Source organism: Pinus tabuliformis, chromosome 9 (assembly GCF_031772625.1).
Source record: "Pinus tabuliformis cultivar Carrire ecotype Pingquan chromosome 9, CPIR1, whole genome shotgun sequence".
Lineage (NCBI taxonomy): Eukaryota > Viridiplantae > Streptophyta > Pinopsida > Pinales > Pinaceae > Pinus > Pinus tabuliformis.
The window spans coordinates 162,419,049-162,446,708 of NC_142307.1; the positions used below are offsets into that span (position 1 = coordinate 162,419,049).

The 27,660-nt window shown below is 35.9% G+C and overlaps 1 protein-coding gene across 1 annotated transcript; it reads left to right on the forward strand.

Moving 5' to 3' along the window:
* Positions 1–17,162: 17,162 nt before the first annotated feature.
* Positions 17,163–20,701, forward strand: LOC149147631 (protein DMR6-LIKE OXYGENASE 1-like). The gene is made up of 4 exons (XM_089440771.1): positions 17,163–17,600; positions 19,113–19,360; positions 19,769–20,090; positions 20,190–20,701. Exons 1-4 carry the CDS (start codon positions 17,349–17,351, stop codon positions 20,442–20,444), a joined length of 1,077 nt encoding a protein of 358 aa, XP_089296897.1. The 5' UTR covers positions 17,163–17,348; the 3' UTR covers positions 20,445–20,701.
* The last annotated feature ends 6,959 nt before the right edge of the window (positions 20,702–27,660 follow it).

Sequence of the window (27,660 nt, forward strand, 5' to 3'; positions counted from 1 at the left end):
CCTCACTGTAGCTAGTTATCGCTTGGGGGGGCAACTCCAAGGTAGTCAGTTCCCATTTAGAGGACTACCTTAAGGTTTTCAACCTTCAGGACAATACATACCCCAAGGTCAACCCCATATTCCTCAGGATGCTTATCAACTCCAGAATCAGTACCTGCCTCAGGGTTATCAACCTCAAGGTTAGTACCCAACTCAAGGTTTCCAACCGCCTTCTAGTCAGTCATTTTTACAAGGATCTGGAAATGTACCTCCTAATTATCAGGCCTACGTTCAACCAGGTTATGGTCCTCCATATGTACAACCTTTTATGGGTCCCAGAATGAATATGGCGTGGGATTCATCTCAAACTCAACAGACTTTGCAACCTAATGTGTAGTTACCTTATCAAGCTAGACAACCTTTGGTTTCTAGTCCAATCCAACAACCTGTCTAGCCTATGGTTCAAACCTCTGCACCTGGTTTAGTTCAGTCACCTGGGCCTAGCTCACCTCAGACTCTGCCTCAAACTGCTATAGCAACTGCTACATTTTCTGTTCAATCTACCACACTTGTTTCTGGAGTATCTGTAGCTCTGGTTTCTACTATCCATGCATTAGTGTCAACTCCTCAAGTCTCTATGCCCCAGTCAGGACCTGCAGTTCAGACTTCAGTCCAGATGCCTGTAGGACAAGTTGGTCTAAGTACAATTGCCATGAGTCAACCGTACCAGGGGCAGTATCAATTCGGTCATACTATACAAAATCCAGTTTATCAGTATCAACCGTACCCTGGCTATACTTATCAACAACCTCAACAACCCAAGTTTGGTCCGGTCAATCCTGGTTTCCCGAGAGGTTATAACATTCCTAATCAAATCTGATTCTAAGTTATCTTGGTTATCCTCCTCCTAGAGTTGGTCTCATTACATATGGTTTTCGTGAACCTAACCGTCAATTACCATTTATTGAAACTTTGGATTTACTTGATTTGTTGCGCCTTACGAACGATCCAATTTACTATCTTCCGTGTTGGCTGCCAATGCCAAATAAGTTGCCCAGTGATATCCTGAAATTCTAGGGTAAGTCAAGCAAGGATCCGTCAAATCATGTGATGACTTATCACCTCTGGTGTGCATCTAATTCCATTATTGATGATTCAATTTGATTGCGTCTTTTTCAAAGAACTCTTATTGGTCTTGCCGCCAAATGGTACATTGAGTTACCACGAGGCTCTTTTTATAATTTCAGTCAGTTAGCTACTTCTTTCTTAACTCATTTTTAGTTGCCTGTCAGATACGACAATGGCACGGAATTGTTAACTTCACTAAAACAATCCACGTCCACATATATTTCTGATCATATTCATGAATGGCGACGTAGAAGTCGTTTAGTGAAATTTTTTATTCTAGATCAAATTTTAGTGGAATGGTTCGTAAAATCATTGTTACCTAAGATCGCTGAAGATGTAGCTAAGGCAGGAGTCGTCACTGAAGAGCAAGTCATTGCTCAGGCTCAGTACCTTGACCTCGTCTATACACAGTCAAGTACTTTACACAAAAAAATCCCTAATCTTCTGAAAACTACAACTTCTTTAGGGTCTCATGCCGCTGATAGTATCATTGGTTCAGCTAGTAATAAGAGCAAGAAGAAATCTTCAAAGAAATCTTCTCCTACAATGACTTTACCTGATTCCCTGAAAGGAGATTCTTCCACTGAAGTTTCTACCGACGTCCATGTCATAGATTCATCTACGACCAAATCCGATAGTAAAGAGAAGGGGAAGAACAAAAACAATCAAAATTCAAAAGATAAAACAAATAAAAATGAATCTATTGACGAAAAACGAAAACCTCGCTATCCTTGTTTCATCTGCGACGAGGATCATTTTACTAAAGAATGCCCATATCGAGTAGAGTTTTCGAAATTTGTTAAAGGTTCTCAAACGCCTGTTGTCTTGAAGGATCCTTCTCCTACTCAAGATAGTAAAGTGGTTGCTTCTTCCTCAAATACCTTGGAAGAACCCATTATGATGATGTCTCATGTCAGGATTGCTACGCGATCGCAAGATTATGGTAGTAAAAATCCTATTGATGGTAAGGAAGTGGAATCTTCTAATTTAAACCCATCAACTACAGCTCCTCTTGGGTCTGCTCCACTACAAATTGAGAAACCCAACCCAGACTTAGTAACCAAACTGCCTGCTAAAGGTATACTTCAGAAATCAGCTTTCAACCCATATGCGAAAGCTACTCAGAATTATAGCATTGTTGAAGACTTAGTTGTTGCCCCTTCAGCAATGTCAGCTTTGGATGTGCTGCAATCATGCCCAGCACAGCGTAAATTACTATTGTCTGCTATAGGAGTTGTTGATCTTTAGGATTCGAACCTAATAATCTTCGATTTAGAGAATAGTACACCCCACCTTCCTCATCAAATGGCTTTCCAGATTCCATTGTTAGTCAAAAACAGACCTTGTTTTAGGACTGTGATTAATGAAGGAGCTTCTACATGCATTATGTCAATCCAGTGTTGGAGATCTCTTGGTTCTCCTACACTCAATCAGTCTCTGACAATTCTAAAGGATTTTGATGGCCAAGGGTTCCATCCTTTTGGTATTTTGGAATATTTACCTATAGTGGTAGAAGGCAAAACTGTTAATCTAGATATGGAAGTGGTTGATGCCCCTCTATATTACAACCTTCTTCTGGGTCGTAGTTGGTCTTATGCTATGACTGATATTGTTTCATCGGTCTTTCAGCTTGTTAAGTTTCCTCATAACGGAAAGATTGTTACAATAGACCAGCTGAGTTATTTCTCATCTGACCCAGCCTCTACTGATAGTGTTTAGCATGTCGGTAAAACAACTATCCCTTACAAGGATGTTGGGGTAGGTTTGATAAAAGATTCTGGTTTACTAGGAACTTTTTTCGTCCCTCCTTCTAACGTATTGCCTTCTATTCAATCTATTCATATGATTTCATCGAACACTATTGCTTTTGATGATCCTTGGATCGTACCTTCTGATTCCAAGGTGGATTCATTTGATGAGTTCAAGGGGTTCAAGCTTGTGTAAAAATGAACCCATACCCGATTTACATCTCGTGATTTTCGTTTTTATCCGCTAAATTCTATTAGATGAGCCTTGGTTGTTTTCATTCCATTGCCCCCATCTCTTTGGCTGATCATATGCTTTCACTTGGTTGTTTACCCTTCCAGAGGGACCGCATCTATGAGTGGTTTTATTAGCTAGCTTCTTAACCATTACATGTTTTGAGCAATTCCTTAATTGCTGGAACTAGTTGCTACCCTTTATACCACACGTTCCTCTAGGACGAGTCCAGCTCTCTTTTGACTCGTAAAATATGAAAAGATCGCCGAGATTTTCCTTTTTAAACTCGTTAAAACGGAATTAAAAAGACGGTCCACTTACAGCTCTTTTTTGACCGTATAAACATGAAAATATTGCCGGGCTTTTGTCATTTCAAGTTCGATATTGGTTATAAAACGCGTGTCTTTGATCGCTTTTTTACTTTTTCGGATCAGGGACACTAATTATGAAAATTACTCATTGATCGTAATGGTCACGAGGTTCTCTCAAGTATTATTTTATACTTTTTCGGGCTTGGGAGACACAAATTTATGAAAAATGACATCCATAGAGTTTTCTTAAGTTTTTCTTCTGACTCCCTAAAATTGAAAAACACCGAGTTTTCCCAATATTGGACTCGTTAAAATTTAACAATAAAGGACCTGTTCAATTTTAAAAACAGGAACGAACCACTCCTTCTTAGGGTTCGAATTTTAAACTAAGTTGGACTCATCCGAAGGATGAGCTTATAACCAAGAAAATGTTATCCTCCTCAAGCTTGTCAAAAATAAGGAGGTACTTGCCAAAAATGGTGGGGGAAAAGAGAGAAAAATGAACCTGTTTGTTATACTTTGTGTTTTAGAATAGCAGTCAACCACTCTTGAACACGACACTTTTATTCACCTGGGTTGGGAAATACTTTGCCTAATAGTTAATCAAACCATATTAAAAGTCTTTAGCCGGTTTCTGGATATTAGCTTTGGGTCAATTGTCACCAAACCATCTGCAGTGTCATTATGTGTTCAAGAGGTCAATTCAAATAAACCATTCATCTGCAAAATATCTGTCATCCATCTTGACCATCCCTGAGTTAGTCCTTGCCAAATATATTTCTTCAAACTTGATCTATGATTTCGTGTTCTGGGCTTTCCTACGACAGATCGCTTTCTATCAACTTCATCTCATTATCTAGAAATATGATCTAGAAATCATCAATACCTTGGAATCTTCATGCCCTAATGGCAGGTTTCTCGCCTTCGATGACAAGTTGCATCATTGACCTTCGATCAAAGGATTCTATGACATGTTTGACATCAGCTCATCTATTCACATTTCATGGATTGTATTGAGTACTTTGAGAGCCATTGACATTACTGGTGGTTTCTCTCACACTTCTTAACAGTTCACATCATTGACTGGTAATCAAGTGGTTTCTACCATGTTGGACTTCGACACATTCATTGACATGGATAGAATCGTACTAGTTCGGGAAGTAGAAATCAAGAACCTAGATCTAGTTTCCACCATCCAAGCTACGAGGAATTTTGTTATTCATTATACAGTGGACTATTCTTAAACATATGGCTGCGCCCATACTGTGTCTACATATGTCTATGCTTGTGATGTATTACAAAATCATTCCTGTATCAGAGCGGTTTAGTGAGTTTTCTAGTCAGTTTTGATCTGAGCATGGGAATGCCTACCTCAGCGATGATATGTTCACATATATATATTTTGTATTGAATTTTTTTACAGGTTCCGACTGGGGTGTCCACAGGATGATCCTTGAAATGATAAAGTACTTCACTCTTCATACATGAAAGACTTCTATTTTCATCTATTACAAACTTTGCACTTTAGGGGGAAATCTGTTGCACAAAATATTGTCACCAGGACATTCTGCAATCAGTATGAGTCTATCACCACTCATACTTTCCTCCTTTGCAAGTCTTAAACCTCAGTTCTTCATGTCAAGCCTTAAAAATAAGAGAAAGCCCTTAGAAGTCTCTAAAAATCTGGTTCCAAAGTTTCTCTTAGAATTACGTGTGGTCCCGCACCTAATGGTCATGTCCTCTGTGTACCTGACTGCTCTGTCTCAGTGTAATGGGTGCGGACCCCTATAAAAGTCAAAAAGGCGCAATTAAATTCTTAAAAACTCACTTTGAGTAATTTCTAGAAGCTTCTAGAAGGAATCTTGAGGTGGCAAGTTTGCTCCTTTAAGGTTCATGCATCCCATACCTTAAGGAGCTAACCCCTTGATGTGAGGAGCTTATCCCTTTGAAGGAGGACTCTATCCCTTCATAGGTGGACCTGTAACCTCCTTCCTTTGCACTGTAAAATGAAGCATTGGGCTAGTTACTGGAGAGGTTGAAAGCTGAAGATTTTTGAGGTGAAATGTTGCTATAACTTAGTCTTCCTAATTGAGCTTTTGTGAGGAAAGATTACATACCTCTTTGATCTCATTTGGAAGAGTGTGAGTCTTGTCAAAGTAGAGGAGATTCCTGTTTCGGACCCTGGGAGGAGCTTGTACAACATCAAGGCACCAAAGGTTGTAAAGTTCTTCTATTTTTAAAGTTAATACAATCAAGTTTATTTTTCTCAATAAGCTGTGTTTTATGGTTTATTTCATGGATTCCTTGATCACCATGATGAATATGATTCATTATATTAGCTATGTAGGTGTAATTTGATGTGTGCTTGTTTTTGATTGCAGGTTCTGAAAAGGAAACTCTTTCGGGCAATTGAAGCATGGCTGCCACAAACTAGCGTTGGACTTAAGGTAGGGTCTAAAACACCTCTCTAGCTTTTATTAATGAATCGCAATATGTTTAGAGAAAGGTAGATTTTCTTGTCCTGTTTGTTGCTAGATATCTTTTGATACTAGGGAGATCGACCTTATCCGCAAGAACGATTTATCTGGCCGACACTAACAAATACCATGTGTCAATGACATGACATAGTAGGTATGTCGATATGGTAATTTGGAGGATAATATTCAATTGGGCATAACATTGTGCACAAAGCTCGAATTTGATGAAATTTACATCAATAGAAAGATCTTAACGAGTATAAAATGACGGTGATGTCATAAATGAGTTTTTAGGTTATTCAAGAAAAGGGAATTTTTAAAAATTCATATTCATAATTACCCTTGAAGGTCAGGTCTAGATACATATATAGATACATTATACATACATTCAGTCTATTTTGTTTAAACTAACAATTGTGTGTAATTTTAGCATATAAGATGACCTACCAATACTAATATAAAAGGTTGGGGAAATGTCCAATGGAGTGTACCTCATCCTATAGAGGACATCACATAATAGGAAAGAATAGTCATATGAGAGAAAAGAATGAGAAACCCCTCCTAAATGGATGTAAATTCTAAAAGTCTTGGGGGATGAACTGTGAAGCTAGAAGGCAAACAATGAATAATCATTATATCCCAATTTAAATAAGAAGAAGCAAATGCAATGGTGTTGCAAAGTCTATTAGACATATATAAAAAAAGGCAGCATGAAACATCTTCTAGCAACATAGGTAGGTACAAGTCCAAACAAGGTCCTAGTCCATCTAAAATAAAGAAATATGGACAAGTGACTAGTAAGATAGAAGAAAAAAAATCAAGGAACAGGTGCATAAGTGAAATAAAGGATACAACTAGTGAGGATAGTTTAGAAGACACCTTTGAGGATGGAATTGATAGTTCTGACAAGTTTTCTAGCATGAAAACAAAGTCAAGGATGCACAAGTAAAAAATAAGAAGGATATAAGGAGCATGTTACTTAAATAATTCAAGAAGGAAAAACGTTCTACCTTCAATGGAGAAGTCAAGAAGAATGAAGAAGCTAAAGCATGGCTTTTGGGTCTAAGGAAATATATCAGAGTGTATATTTACTATAAAAATATGAAAGCTCAAGCAACTATATTTAATCCAAAGGGAACATTTGACATATGGTGGGAAGTTCTCAAGAATGTTAAGGGAATTTAAGAGAAGAAATTGATATAAAGTAGATTTGATAAGTATGTCAGGGAGAAATACCTATCTAAAGGGTATTCTGATGGAGGAATCAAGGATTTCCATGAACACAAATTGGGACAACTTACAATGGAAAGGAATATGCAAACCAACGTATTAAGCTATTGAGTTATGTGACCTATAACACAAATGAAAAAGTGAATATACAATGTTTTCTCAGTGGATTTCCACACTCTTATCAAATCAGGATAGATTTTGATGAACTAAGGATGCTTAAAGACACGATTAGGATAGAAAAACACTATTATGACCAGTCTAAGAAATATGTTGAACTATGGAAAAAATGAAAAAGAAAGGATAAGACCAAATTTAGGACGAAGGAGTGAAATTCTCATGTTACATGTATCTAGTGAAAAGCATTAAGTTCAACATGCCACCTAAAAGTGAGTTCTAGCAAACCTTCTCATCCTCGAGTGGAGACTGATCATCTAGGTTAGCGAAGATAGGGGTATTGGAACCAAAGAAAAATACGTTGAAGTGTTGAGGTTGTGGTGAAGAACACTTGTTGAGGCATCGTCCACACATAAAACATGACAACAAAATGGTGTAAAAAATCCAAGAGGATACTATTGCCAATGATGTAGCTAGAAGCATGCCTCAAATTTATGCAGTAATAGAAAACTGGAAAGAAAACCACCAAGTCTCAGTGGTAGAGATGGATGGTATACTCACTAAATATCCTATTTTAATTTGAATCGGCCCTTATTCTAATCCTATTTATATTACCACACAAGTGGTTAAAGAATGTGTTTTATAGAGAAAGTAGCATGTAAAGTCATGGTTGGTTCAATTAGCCATTGGAACCAAAAGAAAGATAATTGAGTTTGTTGATTCATATCGATTCGAGATGAGTGGCCTACCTACAAAGACCACCTTAAATGTGTTGATATTGGGGGTCGTATGACATGCTAATTGGACTGGATTGGCTAGCAATGCACAAGGCCAAGTTGGAATATTACAATAGATATTTCTTGGTGTGCATAGATGCTTAAAAGGGTCGTCTCAGTGGAGTCCTCATGAAAGAAGGGATTGTAGTTTGTTACAAATCCAAGATGTTTAATGAACATGAGCATAATCATGTGACACATAATTTGGATTTGGTATTCAGAGTGCATGCTCTTAAAAAGGGGAGACATTATTTTCTTGGAAGGAAATTCACATTAATGATAAACAACTGTGGGTTGAATTATTCGTTGAACTAATGAGATGGTTATCTCTTATCAATGAGTTCGATTTTGAAATTAAAATATCAGGGAAAGGAAAACCAAGTGGTGGATGCACCAAGTAGACACTTGGAAATGATACATATGTTGGCCATCACTACTTGTGAGATAGATATCAAAGAAAGGATCATACAGGCATTACAAATTGATGAAAACTTCCAATAGGTAAGTAGAGATTTGAAGCAAGAACCCAAAGAGACAAGGGGCGAGGAATACCAGTTGATAGAAGATGGTTAATTAATGTACAAAGGTAGATTGTACATACCCAATGCAGTATATTTGAAGAAGATTTGACATGGATGGACTTCATAAAATACCTTATGTAGGTCACTCGATATACCAAAAGATGATACTAATCGCCAAAAAGTTGTATTATTGGCCCAGGATGAAGAGGGAGATCATGGAATACATTGCTAAATGTTTAGAATTTTAGCAGATGAAGTTTGAGCATAAATGCCCAACTAGATTATTATAGAAAATATTAATTTCATAATGGAAGTGGGAATCCATACCTATGGACTTCATCACTGGACTACCAATAAATCCAAAGTAGCATGATGCAATCATTGTGGTAGTGGACACACTAAGCAATGAAACACACTTTATTCCTATGAAATCCACTCATAAAGCAATATACATAGCATATATTTGTGTGATTTTTTTAAGGTGCATGACATGCCAAGGAAGATCAAATATGATTGGGATGCCAAGTTCATCTCAACTTTTTGGAAGGCTTATTTGCGAGATTTGGGGTAGAATCAACATCTAGCACATATTATCACCTTCAAATAAATGGGTAGATAGAAATGATAAATCGAGTGCCAAAAGACATTGTCAAGATGTATGTTATGCACTATCCCAAGAGGTCGTGGGGATATTATTTACCCTTGTTGTAGTTTTCCTACAACGACTGTCAAAAATATTTAGAGATGAGTCCCTTTGAAGCATTGTATGGCCAAGAGTACAGAATTCTAATTAACTAGGATCATATAGTGGATAGACTCGCACTTGGACCATAAATGTTGAAGGAAATGGAATAAGAAGTGGCCGAAATAAAATAGAAACTAAAAGTGGCTCAAGATCAACAAAATCTCATAAGGAGTTTCGGGTAGGAGAGCATATATACCTTTGGATTAGGCCTAGGATAAGTTTGTTGAGAATGTTATCATGTGCCAAATTAGCACCACAATATTATGGAACCTTTGAGATCTTGCAGAGAGTGGGCCCTAGTTGCGTGTAGGATTTCCCACACCTCCCATTGTAAAGGCACATGATGTATTTTATATGGCTTTACATAAAAGCATATTCTTGATATTAGTCATAATATTGATTGGGCCTTGATATAAATGGGACTAGAAGGATGATTTTAGCCATAACCCCAATGTATATGCTTCAAAATCGAGCCATTGCACATATCAAGGTGCGATGGAAGCATTTTGGAGTTGATAAATAGGTGCGATGGCAGAATTTTAGAGTTGATAAAGCAACATGGGAACTAGTGGATGCCACAAAAAGGGCATATCTATTTTTTTTGTCTATATAGAGTTCGTTTTTATGAATAATAAAACATTAAGGATGGTGTTATTTTAAGGGGGATGGGATTATAAGGTCCGTTATAATTACCTGGATTTTGTAAATGTAATTAATACTATTAAAGCTAGATAATCAACATGGATATCATGCCAAAATTTATTATGATGTAAATATTCTTTCAATATGTAGTATTTTCTAAAACTGAGGAAGAGGGTAGCCTACAAAAATTTTGATGCATGAGAGAGAAGCTTCACTAAGGGGGAAACTATGAAGGGGAGTGGAGAAAGTTTCCTAAATAAATTAATTGACTAGGCCTTGATGTGGAAACTCAACTACCCAAGATACCAAGCAATTATGAGGAATGGGGGAAGTGGTACCAAAGTTGCTTGAGGTATGGGTTGTGTACCCCTATGTTGGAGAATTTTGGTGCACACATAATCTCATAAAGGGAGAGACATGAGAAAAAGATGAAGATGATAGCAACACTTGTGCACATGAGACAAATAATAGTGCGAAAGAAGAGAACAACATAGAGATACCGAGGAGGAGAATAAGAGAGTTATTTGACTAGATAGACATTGTAATACATAAATTGGGTGAACTAACAAGCAATCAATAAGGATCCTTCACCTAAGTTCATGGGATTGAAATAATTATAAATACCTGCTTGACTAATGACATGTAAGGAACTAGAGAAGAGAAGCATCAAGGGACTACTATATTAGTGAAGGTATCCATTTTTTGTTGTGTAGGGCTTGGATGGTGATATTTGTTGTGTTAAGAGGCCCCAAATTTTCATTGGCGTGCCATTACTAAACCATGTAAGTGAAGGAGAGTCACCTCCATATTTCTTAATTGATTTGTAACATTGAGTAGCTCCTAAGCGAAGCTTTTTTCTAAGGCATCATATTTAACTTAGGGGTGGCTAGCCATAAGAAAAACCACAATGTAAATGAGCCTACAATTGGGTGGAGAGTGGCTCACTCTTCTTTAGTTAACAACATATTAAGGATATGAGATAAGTCTATTCATCTCTTATAAATGAAATGACACTATTGTTCAAAACTCATGAATATTGTTGTGATATTTACTCTACTTGTTGGCGGGAATTGAATGAAATGAATGTTGTGAATATATGGTGATGTGTATGATTTGAATATATGTTTAAAACTTCATGGACACAACTATGTTAGATTCTTGTGTATAATACAATAGTATGATGAACAAGGATTAACTATATCAGACCCTTGGTCGTCATTTCCTTTCGTGGATAAATTCTAGCATGAGATCATATCTTAAAAGAACACTTGTAATGATCAACTAAAAGTTTTGGTAAAAGGTTTATGGATAAGAGTTGTAAGCTCGTATAATTCAAAATGTTGAATGTAGAAGTAATCTTTAAAGAAAAACTATTTGTGAATAATATGTGAGGTCTAGTTGATTTTTGTGGCTCTTTATGTACTCTATAATGTGAATGGCTTTTACTAGGTCAGTTGTGGGAGGAAAAAGTTGTGGTTGTGTCCCTATATTGAATGAGAATATTTGATATTCATTCAAGAATCAAAGACTTTACTTTCCTTGGAAGTAAACTATAATGTTGGCCCCTTTATTTATGAGAGTTTGTAGTTCCAATGTGAGGTTGTAGCTCATAGTCCATAGGAATAAGAGTAGTCTCATCTCCATTGGGTGAAGTTTAGGAGATTTGGCCATCGACCATTTTATGTTTCTTTGTTATGGAGATGTTACGATGAAGGCAATTTTTGGGATGCCTTCATAGGATGGAGAAGACACTTGAATTCTTCGATATAGTTTGGGGAGTAGAACCAGCCTTTTCGAAGTCAATTCTAGGTATTTATTATAGACCTAAAATCTCTTTAGATCTTGAAAGAGGTATTCACAAATTATTAGCTATTGTTGTTTTTTGGGATGTAAATAAATTTGAGGTTCTAGGTCTTTGGCCCTAACCCTTTCTGATACGACCAATAAGAGGGGTTGTAACCAGGAGCCTATTTGGAAGGGGTTATCGAGATTTCGACTAGTGAATATCGACCTTTAGGCATATTGGGAGTGTATTGGAGCTCATCAAGTGGAAACCCCCAATACAAATAGAACCTAAATTATGTCATTTAATACAACATTAGAGACATCATTTAACAAATCAAGATGGGGATACTGGAGGATTAGGCGTTAAGTGTAGTTAACCCTTTGTGACCCCCAATATTAATAGAAGCTTATGAGTTTGTTGGTTGATGAGAACTCTCTTATTAGTAGGACTCCATCATTGAGTGTTGAGAAAAGGAGTACCAAGAGGTTGGATCTACATACTAGGCTAAATTTCCCAATACTAACGTAATTTGAAACCTCTTCTATTTCCATACAAGTGTTATTCATTAAATGATGACAATTAGTAACAAATGTCAAAGATTGGGTTTCAGTGAGAAGGCAAGGATTTTAGAGAATTTCCCCCAAAAATGATGAAGCCAATAAGGGGTCCCTAATGTGGCAAAAGTTGTCATGGCACCAATGTGGAGGTGATGTGGCATTGTTATGGCATTAATGTGGAGGTGACATGACACTATCATGGTGATGATGTGGTAATCATGTGGGACTGACATGGTGCTAATGTGAATATGATGTGGCATCATCATGGTGCTAATGTGGACAGGAAGTGGAAAGTGATGTGGAGTCTGAGATATTAGCCTATCGACATGTCAGGAGTTGGGCTACTAGGTGGTTTGGGCTCTCGTAATGGGCTTGCCTCTCGATACTGACAAAATCCAACAATTATGTTAGTTGACAAGAGTGTCAGGCTCCGTCAATTGATGTCTTATATCGAATGGGTAGTCTAGGGGGCTCGGGGCGCTAGTACTAGTAGAACCAAAATTTCATTGGGTGAAAAAACTAGATGGAGAAGTCAGGCTTTGTCAATTGATGGCCAATGTTGCAGGGTCGGGCAAAAATAGCTCATGATCGTCTATACTGTGGATACATTGCACAAGGGCTAAGAGCCCATATAGCCTCCGATAGTATAAGCTAGTAGACAAGGACTAATGTAGGAGTGACACAAAGGCAAAGGATGCCATGTGGCATAATACAAATGACAATATGGATTTGGAGGAAAATATTTAAGTGGGCATAACATTGTGCCCAAAACTCATATTTAAATGAAATTCACATCATTAGAAACCTCTCAACAAGTAGAAAATTATGGTGATATTAGAAATGAGTTTTCAGGTGATTAAAGAAAAGGGAAATTTGATAACCCCATCTTCATTTAACCTTGAAGGTCAGGTCTTGATAAACCCCACACCCCTAATCCAACAATTGGGGATTGGGTACCTTACATAAGTGCCCTTGGCTAAATAATCCTTAGCTTCTCGAACCAACATCCCCAATTTCACAACCTCCTTTTGAAGAGTGAGATTGTAGAAATCCTCTTCAAGAAAGATGTAAAGGTCCTCAATATGCTAATGAGCGAACTACAAATCTACATTCTGCTTCCTAACTACCATCCTACCCCAACTTTTGATGATCTTAACAATCTGACATAAAATCCACCCTTAGTCACCAATTTTACAAGGGAAAAGGTTGTATAATCTTTGAACAAGGGGCCAAATACTTCTGACACTAAATGTGAGTCATTCAACATGAACAACTAAGGAGGAGGTGATTTAACATATTGTCCCAAGGAAACTATACTTTGAATTGGTAAATGTTATGATCCTTACTCTAAATGTGATTCATTCAACATGAACAACTGAGAAGGAGGCGATTTAACATATTGTCCCAAGGAAACTATACTTTGAATTGGTAAATGTTATGATCCTTTCTTACTGTATGATTAAACTAAATATACTGACCCCCATAATCGAGTGCCTTTTACTTCCAATTGAAAAAACAAATCTGAAAAACATTTTTACGATAACATTGACATCGACATCCCACATCTATCCCTTTCCAATAATCCACTATGCAACTACAGAGGCGAAAACATTCATTGCTGAAATTAAAATCATAAGTTTACATAGAAAGTGGCCACCCAATCCTAAATTGAAAATGTGACATTGACATCCCACGTCTATCCCTTTCCAATAATCCACTCCGCAACTACAGAGACGAAAACATTCATTGCTGAAATTAAAATCATAAGGTTACATAACCACCCAATTCTAAATTGAAAAGATGACCAATACACACTAAATTTAAATCAAATACAACTAAAATTGCAGTTGTGAAGACAATTATCACCACACCTCCACTCCCTTGACTCCCCCAACTCACTTGACTCCCTTCACAATACTTTAAATTCTATAAAATGTCATTTCATCTATAGTTCATTCCATTACGTTGCTCAAATCTAATCAAATAAGATGCAACACAATACACATAAATATTACCACTAAAAGAGAATTTTTTTTTTTTAAATAATATGAAATGAGCTTTATTATAATTAACATTAAAACATAATAAAATAAAATAATTTTTTATTTTTATTTTTATCAAATCCTCAATTATCCAGCTTAAATACTCTACTTACTTAAATCCAACATTTAAAAATAAACCTATACAACCCACCAGTAACCAATCACCAGATAAAAGGCAATTTGCCCATCAAATTCCATCCCTGGCCCCTGCCCATTAACTGCGGATCGACATCCTGCCGTTAAGGATGACCTGTTAAGCTATAAAACTAACCCGGTTGTAAAACTTTTCTCGCATCACGTGGCTTTAATGTTGTGTGTGGTCCTGGCTGAAACAAAAGATACGTGTAGAATGTGACAAATCAATAGGCTCTCGGGCGGCCGCTGTCCGAAGAGAATCAAGCTAACGTTGTTGCAGTTTCCAAAAATCAAAATCCGTAAAAGTACGATTAGGATATTGCAGAAAAATAACATTAAATTGAGACCGTAGGTTGCTAATGGTATCACGATGACGACGGCCATGCAAAAGTGTCCAAGACGTGCGACCAAAAGTAGATCTACGACAGCGACCGGTGAGAGTCGAGCATTTTCTGCAAATTCAATCTTCAATGGTCCCGCCCTTGATCCTGAAATGACGAGGGCACCGCACGATACGTTTGATCAACCATTGGCTCTTCAACGAAACCGTGCTCTGTAAATTTGATCAAGGCACCGCAGGATACGTTTAATCAACCATTGGCTATTCAACGAAGGCGTGCTCTGTAAATTTGACCTTCAAATGGTCCCCGTACTCGATCACGAAATCGCATAGTAGGCTTTTTTTCTTGGTAATTTTGCTGGTCAATTTTCATGGAAATGCAGCAAGAATGTGATGGAATTAAACTTTAAAATTAATTAAAATGATGATATAAGATAAATAGAAAGAAATTGTATTCATTTTCAACCTTGTTTATGTTTAATTGTTTACACGTTTATTTTTATTAATATTAAAAAAACATATATTTATTTTTGTTTAATATTTTTTATAAAAATTAATTTATATGTTGAAATTTGTTTATATTTAATTTATTTTTGATTTAAAATAGTAAATAATTTTAATCATTTTATTATTTAATTTGAAAATATATTTAATTGTAATTATTTTTCACTAATTTTATTTTATTTTACCATTTAATTTAAAAATTTAATTGAATTAAAATGAATTTTTAATTTTAACGCAACCCTTAAGCCATTCACAATTGTAATAACAAAAAATACTTTTTAAGTTGATGAAACAATAATTTAAATATAAAATTTATAAAATAATTTTATGATTAGATAATTTAAATAGATGTTTTAAATTATTGTTATGGTATGTTGTGAATTTATATTTTTTTTTTCCATTTTATTAAAGTTTAAACATTTTATTTGGATTTTTTTTTTTATTAGGATGCAAAAGTTATATAGAAATCAAATGTAATAAATAAATTGTATGTTATTAATTTTTATATATTACTATTTTTTGTTTTCATTGTTTATGTAATTGTTTTTTATATTCAAATTTAAGTTTCTGATTTGAAAATAATGTGATTTATATTTTGATTTGTAATTAATTCTAGGGGAAATGACATTGGAAGATTTAGGCTTAAATCTTCTAATGTGATTTCTTGGGAAATTGTTTTTAAATCTAATTATTTTTTATTAGAAATTTTATCTTAATATAAAAGCATATAATGTTAAAAATTAATATCATAATATTAAAGATCACTTGAATAATTTTATATAAATAAAAGTTGTGAAATAAAGTCCATGTTAATCATTGGTTTTAGTGGAGGTTAATCATCATCATTATATATAAATATAATTTAATAAATGAATTATACATCATCTATTTTTTCCATTATTATTAAAAATGTTAAATCATCATCATTATCATTATATATAAATATAATTTAATAAATGAATGGTACATTATACATTTTTCCATTATTGTTAAAAATGTTAAAATTAATAATGATATTAATAATGTGGATCCACCTACTAAATTTGACTAGAGATTTGGTTTGAAATTTTAACAGGAACAAAATAATACAAATAATATCTATTTTTACATTATTATCAAAAAGTTAAAATTAATAATGATATTGATAGTGTTGATGGACCTACTCAATTTGAGAAAACTATTTCATTTTGAAATTTCAACCCTGACCTAAAAAGGCTGAAAATAACACAATGGACCATAAATACAGGAAGGCTGTATATGCGGCCCATTGGATCATTAATACAGCCAAGCATTTATGGCCATATACAGACTTATTATTTGTCCTAATAAAACTGAAAATAACCAGCCTAACAATAGACCATAAATATCCGCTGTATCTAATAGCCATTGGATAATTAACCTACCAAAATCCAAAGACAGATATATACAGCCCAACATTTATGTCCCATAGGCAAACTTATTATTTGTTGCCATCAAATAACACAGAAAATCTCCCCCTTTGATTTAAGAATCCAACCCAGATCAAAGGTACAAAGAACCCCACCCTTGAGTTAAAACTGCAGCCCTGATACAGACAATTCTACCCTTTGATTTAAAACTGCGGCCCTGATACAGAGAATCCTACCGTTTGATTTAAAACTCCAACCCTGAACAAATAGTACACAAAATCCCACACTTTGATTTAAATAAGCCATCAACTAGCATAGAGAATCCCACCATCTGATTTAAATAGTACCGACCTTTCCTAGTGGCCGACATCAATTGGTACAGAGGATCTCGCGCTGGTCCGAATCTCAATCCACCCTGGTCCCAATCTGAATTATGTGCACGGATTGAAAAAGTTTTTGAAATTAACTAATAATGGCAAGCTTGATCGGACGAAATGACAGTGGTGGCTGAAGCTCAGCTTTTTTCTAGAAGCACTGACATTTCGCGCAACTTGCAGGCCAAATCGCCATCATATCCAGCTATAAGCGATCATCTTTAAATCTGTGAACTCAGGCCGACCACCTCATACTGTGTTGGAAACATTTGCACAGTCCGGTGGTGCCCTACCCATCTCAATTCTACTGTCAAGAAAGATGGCATCTTCTACTCCGTGTGATGACCAAACCAATCTCGATGGCATCGAAAAGTTAATTTCCAATGGAATGAACAGTTTTGAAGTGCAGGATAAGTATATTTTGCCTCCCCACGAACGCCCTCGGATTTCTGAGGTCTCCTATCCTCACCACATTCCGGTGGTGGATCTCGGAGACCTGATCGATGGCCGGGACAGAACAAAGGTAATCCAAGAAATCAGACGTGCATGCGAGGAGGACGGCTTTTTCCAGGTATACACCTCAACACGGTGCAATTTAACATTTTTGTTACTTTTGTGCAAATTTGATGATACCATTTTTCAGGATGTGCTCGATGATAGGAGTTTTCAAAATTATAAGTTAGCATGTAAATTTTTGTTATTTAAATTACAATTAAAAATAGTCTTTAGGATTAATTACAACTTTACGATTTGGTCTAAATTTCGAACCAATTAATGTGGTTTATGTTCAGAACAAGGTGAGAAATCAATAGATCTGAGGAAATAAATAGCAAGGATGCATCATTGCCTAGAGTTAGCCCTTGAAAATTAGCAAGGATGCATCATTGCCTAGAGTTAGCCATTGAAAATCAATGCTCTGGGCAATGATGCATCTTTGCCAAGAGTTTTCACTTTGTTTTTAAGATGAACCACATTAGTTGGTTCCAAACGTCAACCAAATCTTAATGATGTGATTAATCCTAAACACTGATTTCAATATTATGGACCACAAAATTCTTAGATCTAAATTACACCGTTTTTAAATTTGTAATTTTTTTAATTGCAATTTGTGAATTTTTTTTTTTCAGGTTAAATTATAATTTACAAAAAATATAAATAAATTTAAAACTAGATTATTAAAGAAAAATTAATAAATTCAAAAAGAAAATTATAAAAGAAAATTTCCACACATTTATAACTCAAACATATAATTCAACAAATTCTTATTAAATTTTAATACTTTCTGATTATCTAACACTCATACTTCAAGTTGTTCATTATTAGCTCAAACTAAAATTTATATTGAAATAATAAAATAATTATATATTGAAATAATAAAATAATTATAATAAATGTTTACAGGGAGTTTAATGGTTAGTGATAAGTGTATTGTTATGGTATTTAGTGGAGGTATTTTTTAATTTTTAATTAATTTTTTTTCAAGGTATTAAATAATTTTCAAATTTAATGATTAGTGATAAGTATATTGTTAAGGTATTTTATGTAAATTTTTAATATATATATAGAATTAATTTTCATATTTAATGATTAGTGATAAGTGTATTGTCGAAGTATTTAAGAGATATTTTTTAAATTTTAATTAAAAAAATTATAGTTGCATATATATATATATATTTATAATTTTCAAGTTTTTATTCATCAATACCATTAAATTTTATATTAACATGAGAAAATAAAAAATAACTAAATCTTGTTTTATATATATATTACAATGACAAAATCTATATATTTAATTTAAAAATTTTAAATAACTGAAATATCTATATATTTAATTTAAAAACTTTAATAACTGAAATTATGAATTATCATGGTTATTATTATTAATTGTATGTATTATAATTTGAAAAAATTAATGAAATAGTAGATAAAATTCCAGGTAAATTTAAGTTATTAAAATTGATACCTTAAAACATTTACTTATTCTTTCTACAGACCTAGGTACTTTCAGTAGAATAATCTGCTAACTAGTTCAATATTTGAATGACTATACCTTTTCCTGACCACATGATCTGGTTGAATACAGATAATAAACCATGGTGTGCAAGAGACAGTCATGAGAAACATGATGAGAATTGCCAGAGAATTCTTCGAAATGCCCGTGGAAAACCGCGCAAGCCTCTACTCAGAGGACCCAAATCAGCCGGTTAGGGTTTCTACAAGCTTCAATATCCGCAAAGAAAAAGTCCGACACTGGAGGGACTATCTAAGGCACCCGTGTTATCCTCTGGAGGAAGTCATGGGGTCTTGGCCTGAAAAACCTGCAGGCTACAGGTAATCAACCATTTTTTCATCTTACTGACATCACATTTCAATAGACCAGAAATGCAACAAGTTATAGCTTTTAGGAATATTTTAGCTGAATTTTATGGGCAACAGCAAAATTAATTGACCTGATTACTGTTTATTGAATTTTGGGATATTTTGGGATATTTAAAAAGAAGTTTTATCCAATTTTGGGATATTTAAAAAGTTGTTTTTAGTGAGATTTTTTTGGAAGTTTTTAGGGTGGGTTTTTCTCTTGTAATTTCTTTAAAATTTTGCAGGAATTTATTGAAATTACATGCTGCAATCTAAGTGCCTTAGGGGTTTGAGGGTGTTGAATCCATATATACAGTTAAAAAACTAGTTTAAATAGCACAAATCAAGATTTCACCTTAAATTTTTCCACCGACTTTGCAGAGAAATTGCAGCTAAGTACTCCGCTGAACTCAGAACACTGATGTTAAGGCTTCTATCCGCCATTTCCGAGGCTCTAGGTTTGGACTCTGATTACTTGAACAGAGTTTTTGGAAGACACAACCAGGCGATGGTTATAAATTACTATCCTTCATGCCCAAACCCCGATCTTACATTTGGTTTACCAGGCCATTCAGATCCAGATGCCATCACTGTTCTGATGCAAGACGAGGTCAGTGGCTTGCAAGTATTAAAAAATGGAAAGTGGGTTGCCGTACAACCCTTAGCTAATGCCTTTGTGGTCAACTTGGGAGATCAAGTTCAGGTTAGTAATGGCATGGGAGATACAGTAGAATATACTTCTGGTTTCATTTAAAGCTTGCAGATCGTACTAAATGCAAAGCTGTTTTTGACAAGTGTACAGGTCGTGAGCAATGGGAGATTCAGGAGTGTTGAGCATCGAGCAGTAACAAACGCCTCCAGTGCACGTATATCAATTCCTATGTTCTGTACTCCTGCAGAGGATGCCTTCATTGCTCCTGCAGAGTCCATGGTTGATGAACAACATCCACCTGTTTACAGAGGATATAAGTTTGACGAGTTCTGGGAAGCTTTTTGGAGCAATGTATTAGAGAGGAAGAGTGTGCTCGATACTTTCAAAATCGAATATCCAGAGTGAATGAATCTGGTTGCGCACTGGTGCACTTCGCTCCACTCTCACATGAGAGGAGAGTACGTCTTTCCACAAACTCTGATCTCCATTAGTGACCCTTCCTTGTAGAAAACGTCTTGAATAATATTAACTCAATAATTTGAGTCAGCCAAATTTTAAATATTGTTTACTCCATTTACTAGTTTGATGGTTTATCAAAGTGTTTGATAATATTCTTTACTCCATTTACTAGTTTAATGGTTTATCAATGTATTTGATCCTTACATGCTCAAATTCTGAAACTGGTATTCAAGTTAGCTTGATAATTTGGGTCATTATTCCATTTGCTACTTTCATGGTTTATTAATGTATTTGATTTCATGTTTATTGTTTTACCTGTCTAACTCCAACCAGGTAAAAATGAGGTAGTCATTAAACAAGATTGTCAAATTTTTCTTATGCACTAGAAATAATGCTATAAGAAAGTTGTTGTGGAATTCTTCTTATGCACCAACAATAATGGCATAAGAAAATTGTTGCAGAGTAAACAATGAATTTCAAGATTAGGAAGGTGTTTCATTATCCGATCTCATGATGATAGAGTACACAACCTTTAATAAAACAAAGCAAAGCAATGTGAGAAAATGAGATTGATTAAGTTGCGAATGCTGTCATTAATTTATATAAGACCTATTATATTTTTAAAATAAAAATAATTAAAAAAATATTATAAACAAAATAGTATCAGTTTGAATTAGCCATACATAAGAAACAAATTGTCAACCATACTATTTAAACTAAATTCTCTTAACAAATTAAAATTGCTATTTTAGTATTGTACAAGTTCTCCATTATTTCTTTTAGCATTACAATTAAAATAAATTAAATCTATATGAAAATAATTTAATATTATTTTAAAAGATTAATAATTTTAATTTTTAATGTATTAAATAAATGTACATTTCTTTAACTTGAATTTATATTTGAAATGATTTTAAATTTTAATTCACCGTATTTTTATGAAGGTGATTAAATTCTTTTAACTTTATAACTAAAATTTCTACATAATTTTTTTTTTTTTTTTTTTTTTAATATTAAATTTGGTTATTTTAACTCTTTCACCTATTTAATTATGATTGTATAGGCTCTCTGATTGTATAGGCTCTAAATTAATTGTATAGGATGGATATATTATAAATCATCAGGACATTTTTGTGGGGGATATTTATTTTTTTGGGTTGTTTAGTTAGAAGGATGAGTAAATTATTTATCTTTATATATGATAATGTTTTAATGTTTTTTAATTAAATTTAAAGAGTATATTTTTGTATGTAAGTAATAATATTTAAAAAACTATTAAATTAGTTTATTTTAAATTTAGATATATGAAGTATATAAAAAACTAAACTTAGATTTATTAAGCACATTGAGAAATTATTTTTCTTAAAGTGTATTTTTTTTATCATCTAGTATAAATGAATTCATACATGACATGCAATTAAATTATTAAAAATATTTATACTTGAAATTTGATCCAAAAAATGTTTACACTTAAAATTTGATCCCACTCCAGTCTAAGATGAGTTTGGCCCCAAATTTGTTGATTGCAAGTTTTTTCTATGCATTATTTAAACAAGAAGAAAAAAGAACCACAACAAAGGGAAGAATGTGAGGGGTGAGTATGTATTGTGAACACTCCCTACATCCTTAGGATAGTTTTACATTAGTCTTAGATATGTTTTACCACAATGTGAGTGAGGCATACTTATTAAACTCATACAACTTCTTAGAAACAATTTCTACAAAGTAAACATGCTATTTTTACATATCAAATGGTATTGCCATTCTTATTAATTTGGTTTTATATGACACCATGATCTTTGAGCTTGAGAGTTTTTATGCCTTTGATAGTGTGAGTTGCGTTAGAAAGGCTTTATAATTTCACATGTTATGCTCTTTTGTTTTGTCTTCATTATTAATCAATAATTAACTTCATTCCAATTTCTACTAATCAATTGGGTTTTGGGACAATAAATGGATGAAAATGAATGCTATAAATTCAATTGAGAAAGATCTCATGAGGCTATTGGATTATGGAAACTAATTATTTGTAAAGTTTTTCGATATTCTAATGATTGAGTCATTGAAATAAATCTAAAGGTAAAAAATGAGTCTAATCTAGACTTGAAATGATTACAATGAGCTTATGCTCAACTTTATGATTATTTTTGTAACAACCTTGGTTAAAAAATCAGGTAAAAATATATAGGACCATTGTTTGATGAGACACATATTTCAAGTTGAATGGTGGGCAAGACATCCTAGTGGGTGTTCATTTCGGTTATTATGGCTAAGGAAATTGGCAAAGGCAAAGGCAAAGACAAAGACTTTGGAAAGGAAAAATGACATTTTTGGCACATTTATTTATGAAAATAAAGGAAATTAGGAGAAAATGAAGGTGAAAGGTCACAAGTCACATGTGAGAAGGAAAATTAAGGAAAATAAGGGAAATGGAAGAAAATAGAGGTCTCATTGATAAAAAAGGCTTTCGAGGATTAGTTGGCAAGATTTTGCTCAGTTTTGGAGCTCTCTCATTATTCTCTCTCCCTCACATACTCTTGGACACTTAGAGTTTTCTTGGAGCACTTGGAATTAGAGCAAGAAAGGAAAAGGAAGGGAAGAAGAAGGAAGGAGCAAGCAAGGAAGAGCAAGATCACACAACTACAACAAGATTCTTTGGAGATATTGATTTGCATGTGTGATTTCCTTACTACATTTGGCATGCATGGTATTGCATGTGGTTATTCTTTTTCATGGCATGGGTTTTGTGATGAGCCCCAAATTTGGTAACATTTTGGGTTCATTTGGCCTAACTACCCTTGCTCAACCCTTCATTTTTCATAACTTATGCATCATTTTTTAGTATATTTATGTCATTTGTACGAATAAGGGTAGTCACTATTCCTAGGTGGCTAACACGTGCTTATTTCAGGTTTTTTGACATTTAATGGAGCAAAACCACGCAGATGAGGGCTAGGAGACAACCAAGATGGGATTGAGATTTTGTAGGAAGGTTTTCCACAGCATTGAATGGCCTTCCTCGTGATCTTCACCCCCAACTCCGAGCTCTGACAGCCACCACCGCCGAGTTAGAAGGCAGCCAAACGGATTTTGAGGAAGCAACAGTTCACTCCTAGTTTGGTCAGCCAAATCCCACTGATTTAGGAGGCCAGCTTGGGGCCTCGTAACGTATAAATGATGAGGCTTTAGCCTTCGAAGAGGACTTTTGAAACCTTGTTGCACATTTTGGATTACGAGTTGCTAGCTCTGTTTTGCTCTTTTGTAGCCATTATTGGCATGTTATTTGACTTATGATTATTATCTTTTAATGGAAAGCAGGCAGATTTGAGTTCAGTTCTGAGTTCTTAAAGGAGCCATAGCTCTCGGGGTTGGGCCCAACCTGAGAGCCTAAGGCCTCCTTCCTTTGTATTGTTATCTTTCTTTCAGCATTATGTTTTCTTTCCTTTACATGCATTCAAACACAGTTTGCTGAGTTAGATTTCTTGGTGTGGTTAAGTAGGACATTGGTAGAAGACAAAGTTGCTTTAGCTGTTTAGAATAAATTGAAGAAGATTGGAGTTGATAAAAGTTCCAGAAAAGGGTTGCTCGCACACTCATTTTCACCTCTTTCTAGGGGCTGGAATTGTAGACAGTGCTACCCACCAAAAACATTGGTTTACATGTTCATGAAATCCTTGATGCAATATTTTTGTTTATAGAAGTGTCCATGCGTTCAGATCTCTTGGAATGTTTCTTTGTTTCCGTACCATGCATGATTCTCCTTAGAGATAACGTTGTTGTTCATTGATTTTATTCCACTGTTAGAATAGGTTAATAATATTTCGGTTATGTGCAAGACGTGGATGATTTGTTTCGTTTACACTGTGCAGCACTACTCCCTCACTCTCTTGTCCTTCTAAGCCGTGCCCAGGCCAACTACTCATCTCCCAATTATCCCCCTTGTCTCTCAACTATTCTATTACCCTCGTTATCCTACCTTTTTCGGCCTTCCATTCCCTCTACCCTCCTTTAGACAAACCAGCTTTGCACACCCCCTCTTCATCTCATCTCTCTGTCGCTGAGTCATTACAAACTCCCCTCCTACCTCCCTATCCATCCATGTAGCCTCTTCCACTCACCATCACCCAAAAATTCGATTGTAGAACATCCTGTAGGAATTACTGAACTTCCTGTAGAAATTCTGAACATCCTGTAGAACCCCTGCAGACTTCCTGTAGAAGCTCATAAACACGGTTGCTTGGCATCTAAACTTTGTGAACTTCTCTGAAAGGATGTTAGGGACTCCTTAGACCCTCTCTGAGCCTTCCTGACCTCTTCCAAGCATTTCCCTCCTTGATCTACCCCTGCACAGTAAGAGACCCAGTTAGAAGCACATGCATAATAATTCCAACAACTTGAACAAAAATACAAAAATATGTTCTCTTCAGATCCAAGTAGTCTAGACACATGCATCTCACCTTCCTAGAAGTAATGGCATCTCTTCGAGTAGTTTGCATTCCCATCTTTGCATCAGTAGGACTAGCTGGTAGAATTAGGGTTTGCTAGGGTTTGTGTTTCTGGTTGGCTTTCAGTTCCTTTCTGGAGTAGGTTAATTTCCTTTGAGTTAGCTTTCGTTCATCGATTAAAAAGCTTCTTCTAAGAGCTCATAGAAGTTGGCTTGAGCCCTAGCGGACTTGTGCCAGCTGACCAAGTGACAGCTGCGGCAAGAGCTAGTACTTGTGCATACAGCACCGTCGCTTCCAAGTTTGTTACGAACTATCGGGTTGATAAAATTAGAGAAGGAAGCTCCAGGAGTTGTAGCATTATTGCTACAATACTGGAGCCCACCATCTTTTTGGCGCCGTTGCCGGGGAAGCGTCAGAGTATTAGTGATTGTTGCTTTTCTTCTATTTTCCTACTCTCGCCTTCTGCTAAGTAGTTTATTTCATTTCCATTCTGCAAAAGTAGCATAGACATTTCCTGCTTTCATAGATTAACATTTCAATTCCGCAATTTCAATTCCTGCAAGCGTAGGTTAGCATTTCAATTCTGCAAGCATAGATTAGCATTTCATTCCTGCAATTTCATTTGAGCAAAATAGATTAGTTCTTTCATGCTTTCATTTCAATTCCGCATTTCCATTTCAGCAAGATAGTTAGTTGCAGTTCAATCTGTTTTAGTTTTGCAGGTACCAGAAAAAACAAAAGCAATCAGAAGTCTTTTCATTTCATGCCTCGTAGAAACCGAGATAAAACAGGCAAATTCTTACCCAACACCCCCACCACATCACTAAGTCACCCTTCTCTCTTCTTTGGTGACAGTGATCCAGAAGAACCTATAGGTGAACCTCCTGAGATATACGAAGATCCTATAGCAGAAGAAGAGTTAGAGACCACTCCATCTGAAGCTATGGCTGACAATAGGGGAGAAGATGAGAGAATTGAAGGTGCCTTCCCCATCCGAGAGACCAATGGAGACATGAAAATGAAGAACATCAGTCCCTCCGCTTTACCTCACTTCCATGGACTGACTACTGAAGACCCTGATACCTTCCTATTTGAGTTTGTCGTCCTGTGCCGAACCTATGACTATACTGAAGATGAGCAGAAACTGAAACTCTTCCCCTCAACCCTTAAGGATGCAGCACTACGCTGGTTCATGGGCTTACCTAGGAACAGTATCACCACTTGGGCCTAGATGCAGCAAGCTTTCAATACCAAGTACCAGGACTACTGTATGTCCAAGGAAACCAAGGGAGAAATCTTTCGGATGACCATGGGGAATGATGAGTCCTTAGAGGATTACGAGGAAAGTTTCCAACTTAGCTATAAATGGGCCAGGTGCACACTTGACCCTGAATCCCTCAAGTTGGTCCTGCTCCGAGGAGTCCCAGAAGACCTCTTAGATACCCTTCACATGCTAGCTGGGGGAGATATTTACCAACTGCCTTATGAGGACATAAAGACCGTGTTTAGAAACCACTCTAGGGCAGCCCGGAAAAGAGGTAGAGGAAACATCCTCTCAGCTGGTATTCCTTTCTCCAAACATGAGTTTGCAAATTAATTAGAGGATCTCAAGAGTGAGGTGAGACAGACCATCGCCATGCAACTTGATACATTCCGAATCCAGTAGAAGAAAGAGGAAGCTGAGAGGGCTTTGGCTATTTTCTGCCCTAGGTGTACAAGGAAACACCCTAAGAATGAATGCCCATTACATTCGGTTGAGGTATGTTTTGTCTGTGAGGAGGACCACCCCACAAACCAATGTCCAACCTTACCTGGGCTTAAAGCCATGTATCAAGGGACAGAAGCGCCCACTGAACCTCTCTATTTCCTCAACCAAAGAAGGCCACATGGACCTAGACCTTACCAACAAGGGATGCAGGGGACACCCCAAACCTATTACAGCCCCAACCAATCTGCTCCTATGCCTTCCTGGGGACCTCCTGTTCATCCTTCCTGGTCTATACCTCCTCCATGGTCTTACCCACCTCAGTACCATACTCAGCCCACTACTCCTCTGTTTCACTCACATGCCCAGCCACAGCCTCAGTGGAATGCACCTCAACCGGGGTGGAGGCCCCAGTACAACACTCCTCCCGCCATTTTGCCTCCACCACCGGCTCAACCACAACCATTACCTCCTGCTCCTCCAAGGCAGCCCCAAATGCCTGCTCAACCGAACCCGAACCCCAACAACAGACAGGCCCAGCAGGTATATACTGGGGAAACATCATGCCCTACCTATGCTGTGGAGATCCAGGAGATCAATCTGCGATCTGGAAAGACTCTTCCGGATCGCCAACCTCCTCCCCCAGAGGACGAGGAAGATAAACAGGAAAGTGAACCAAAGGCCATCCCACCCTTTCCTGAGAGACTAACAACCACCACACAACCCAACCCAGAGGAGGATGAGCTTCTGGGAGAGCTCAAACAGTTGTGTGTGAAAATACCACTTCTCCAAGCCATCAAAGATGTACCGATATACAACAAACTGGTTAAGGAAAAGTGTTTCAGACATCCAGGCAGGCGAAAAAGAGATGCTTCAACCATCAATGTCATAGGACAACTGTCTGATCTTATGTTGGGACAAGTCATCTGCCCAAAGTATCTGGATCCTGGGAGTCCTCTAGTGGATGTCCACATCAATGGCACCATCATACCTCACACATTGATTGATCTGG

Bases quoted from the DNA above. Each gene is read 5' to 3' on its own strand.
- LOC149147631 (XM_089440771.1), top strand. From the start codon at position 17,349: ATGGCATCTTCTACTCCGTGTGATGACCAAACCAATCTCGATGGCATC. The intron at 17,601-19,112 runs GTATACACCTCA...GGTTGAATACAG, and splicing joins AGGAGGACGGCTTTTTCCAG to ATAATAAACCATGGTGTGCA. The intron at 20,091-20,189 runs GTTAGTAATGGC...ACAAGTGTACAG, and splicing joins ACTTGGGAGATCAAGTTCAG to GTCGTGAGCAATGGGAGATT.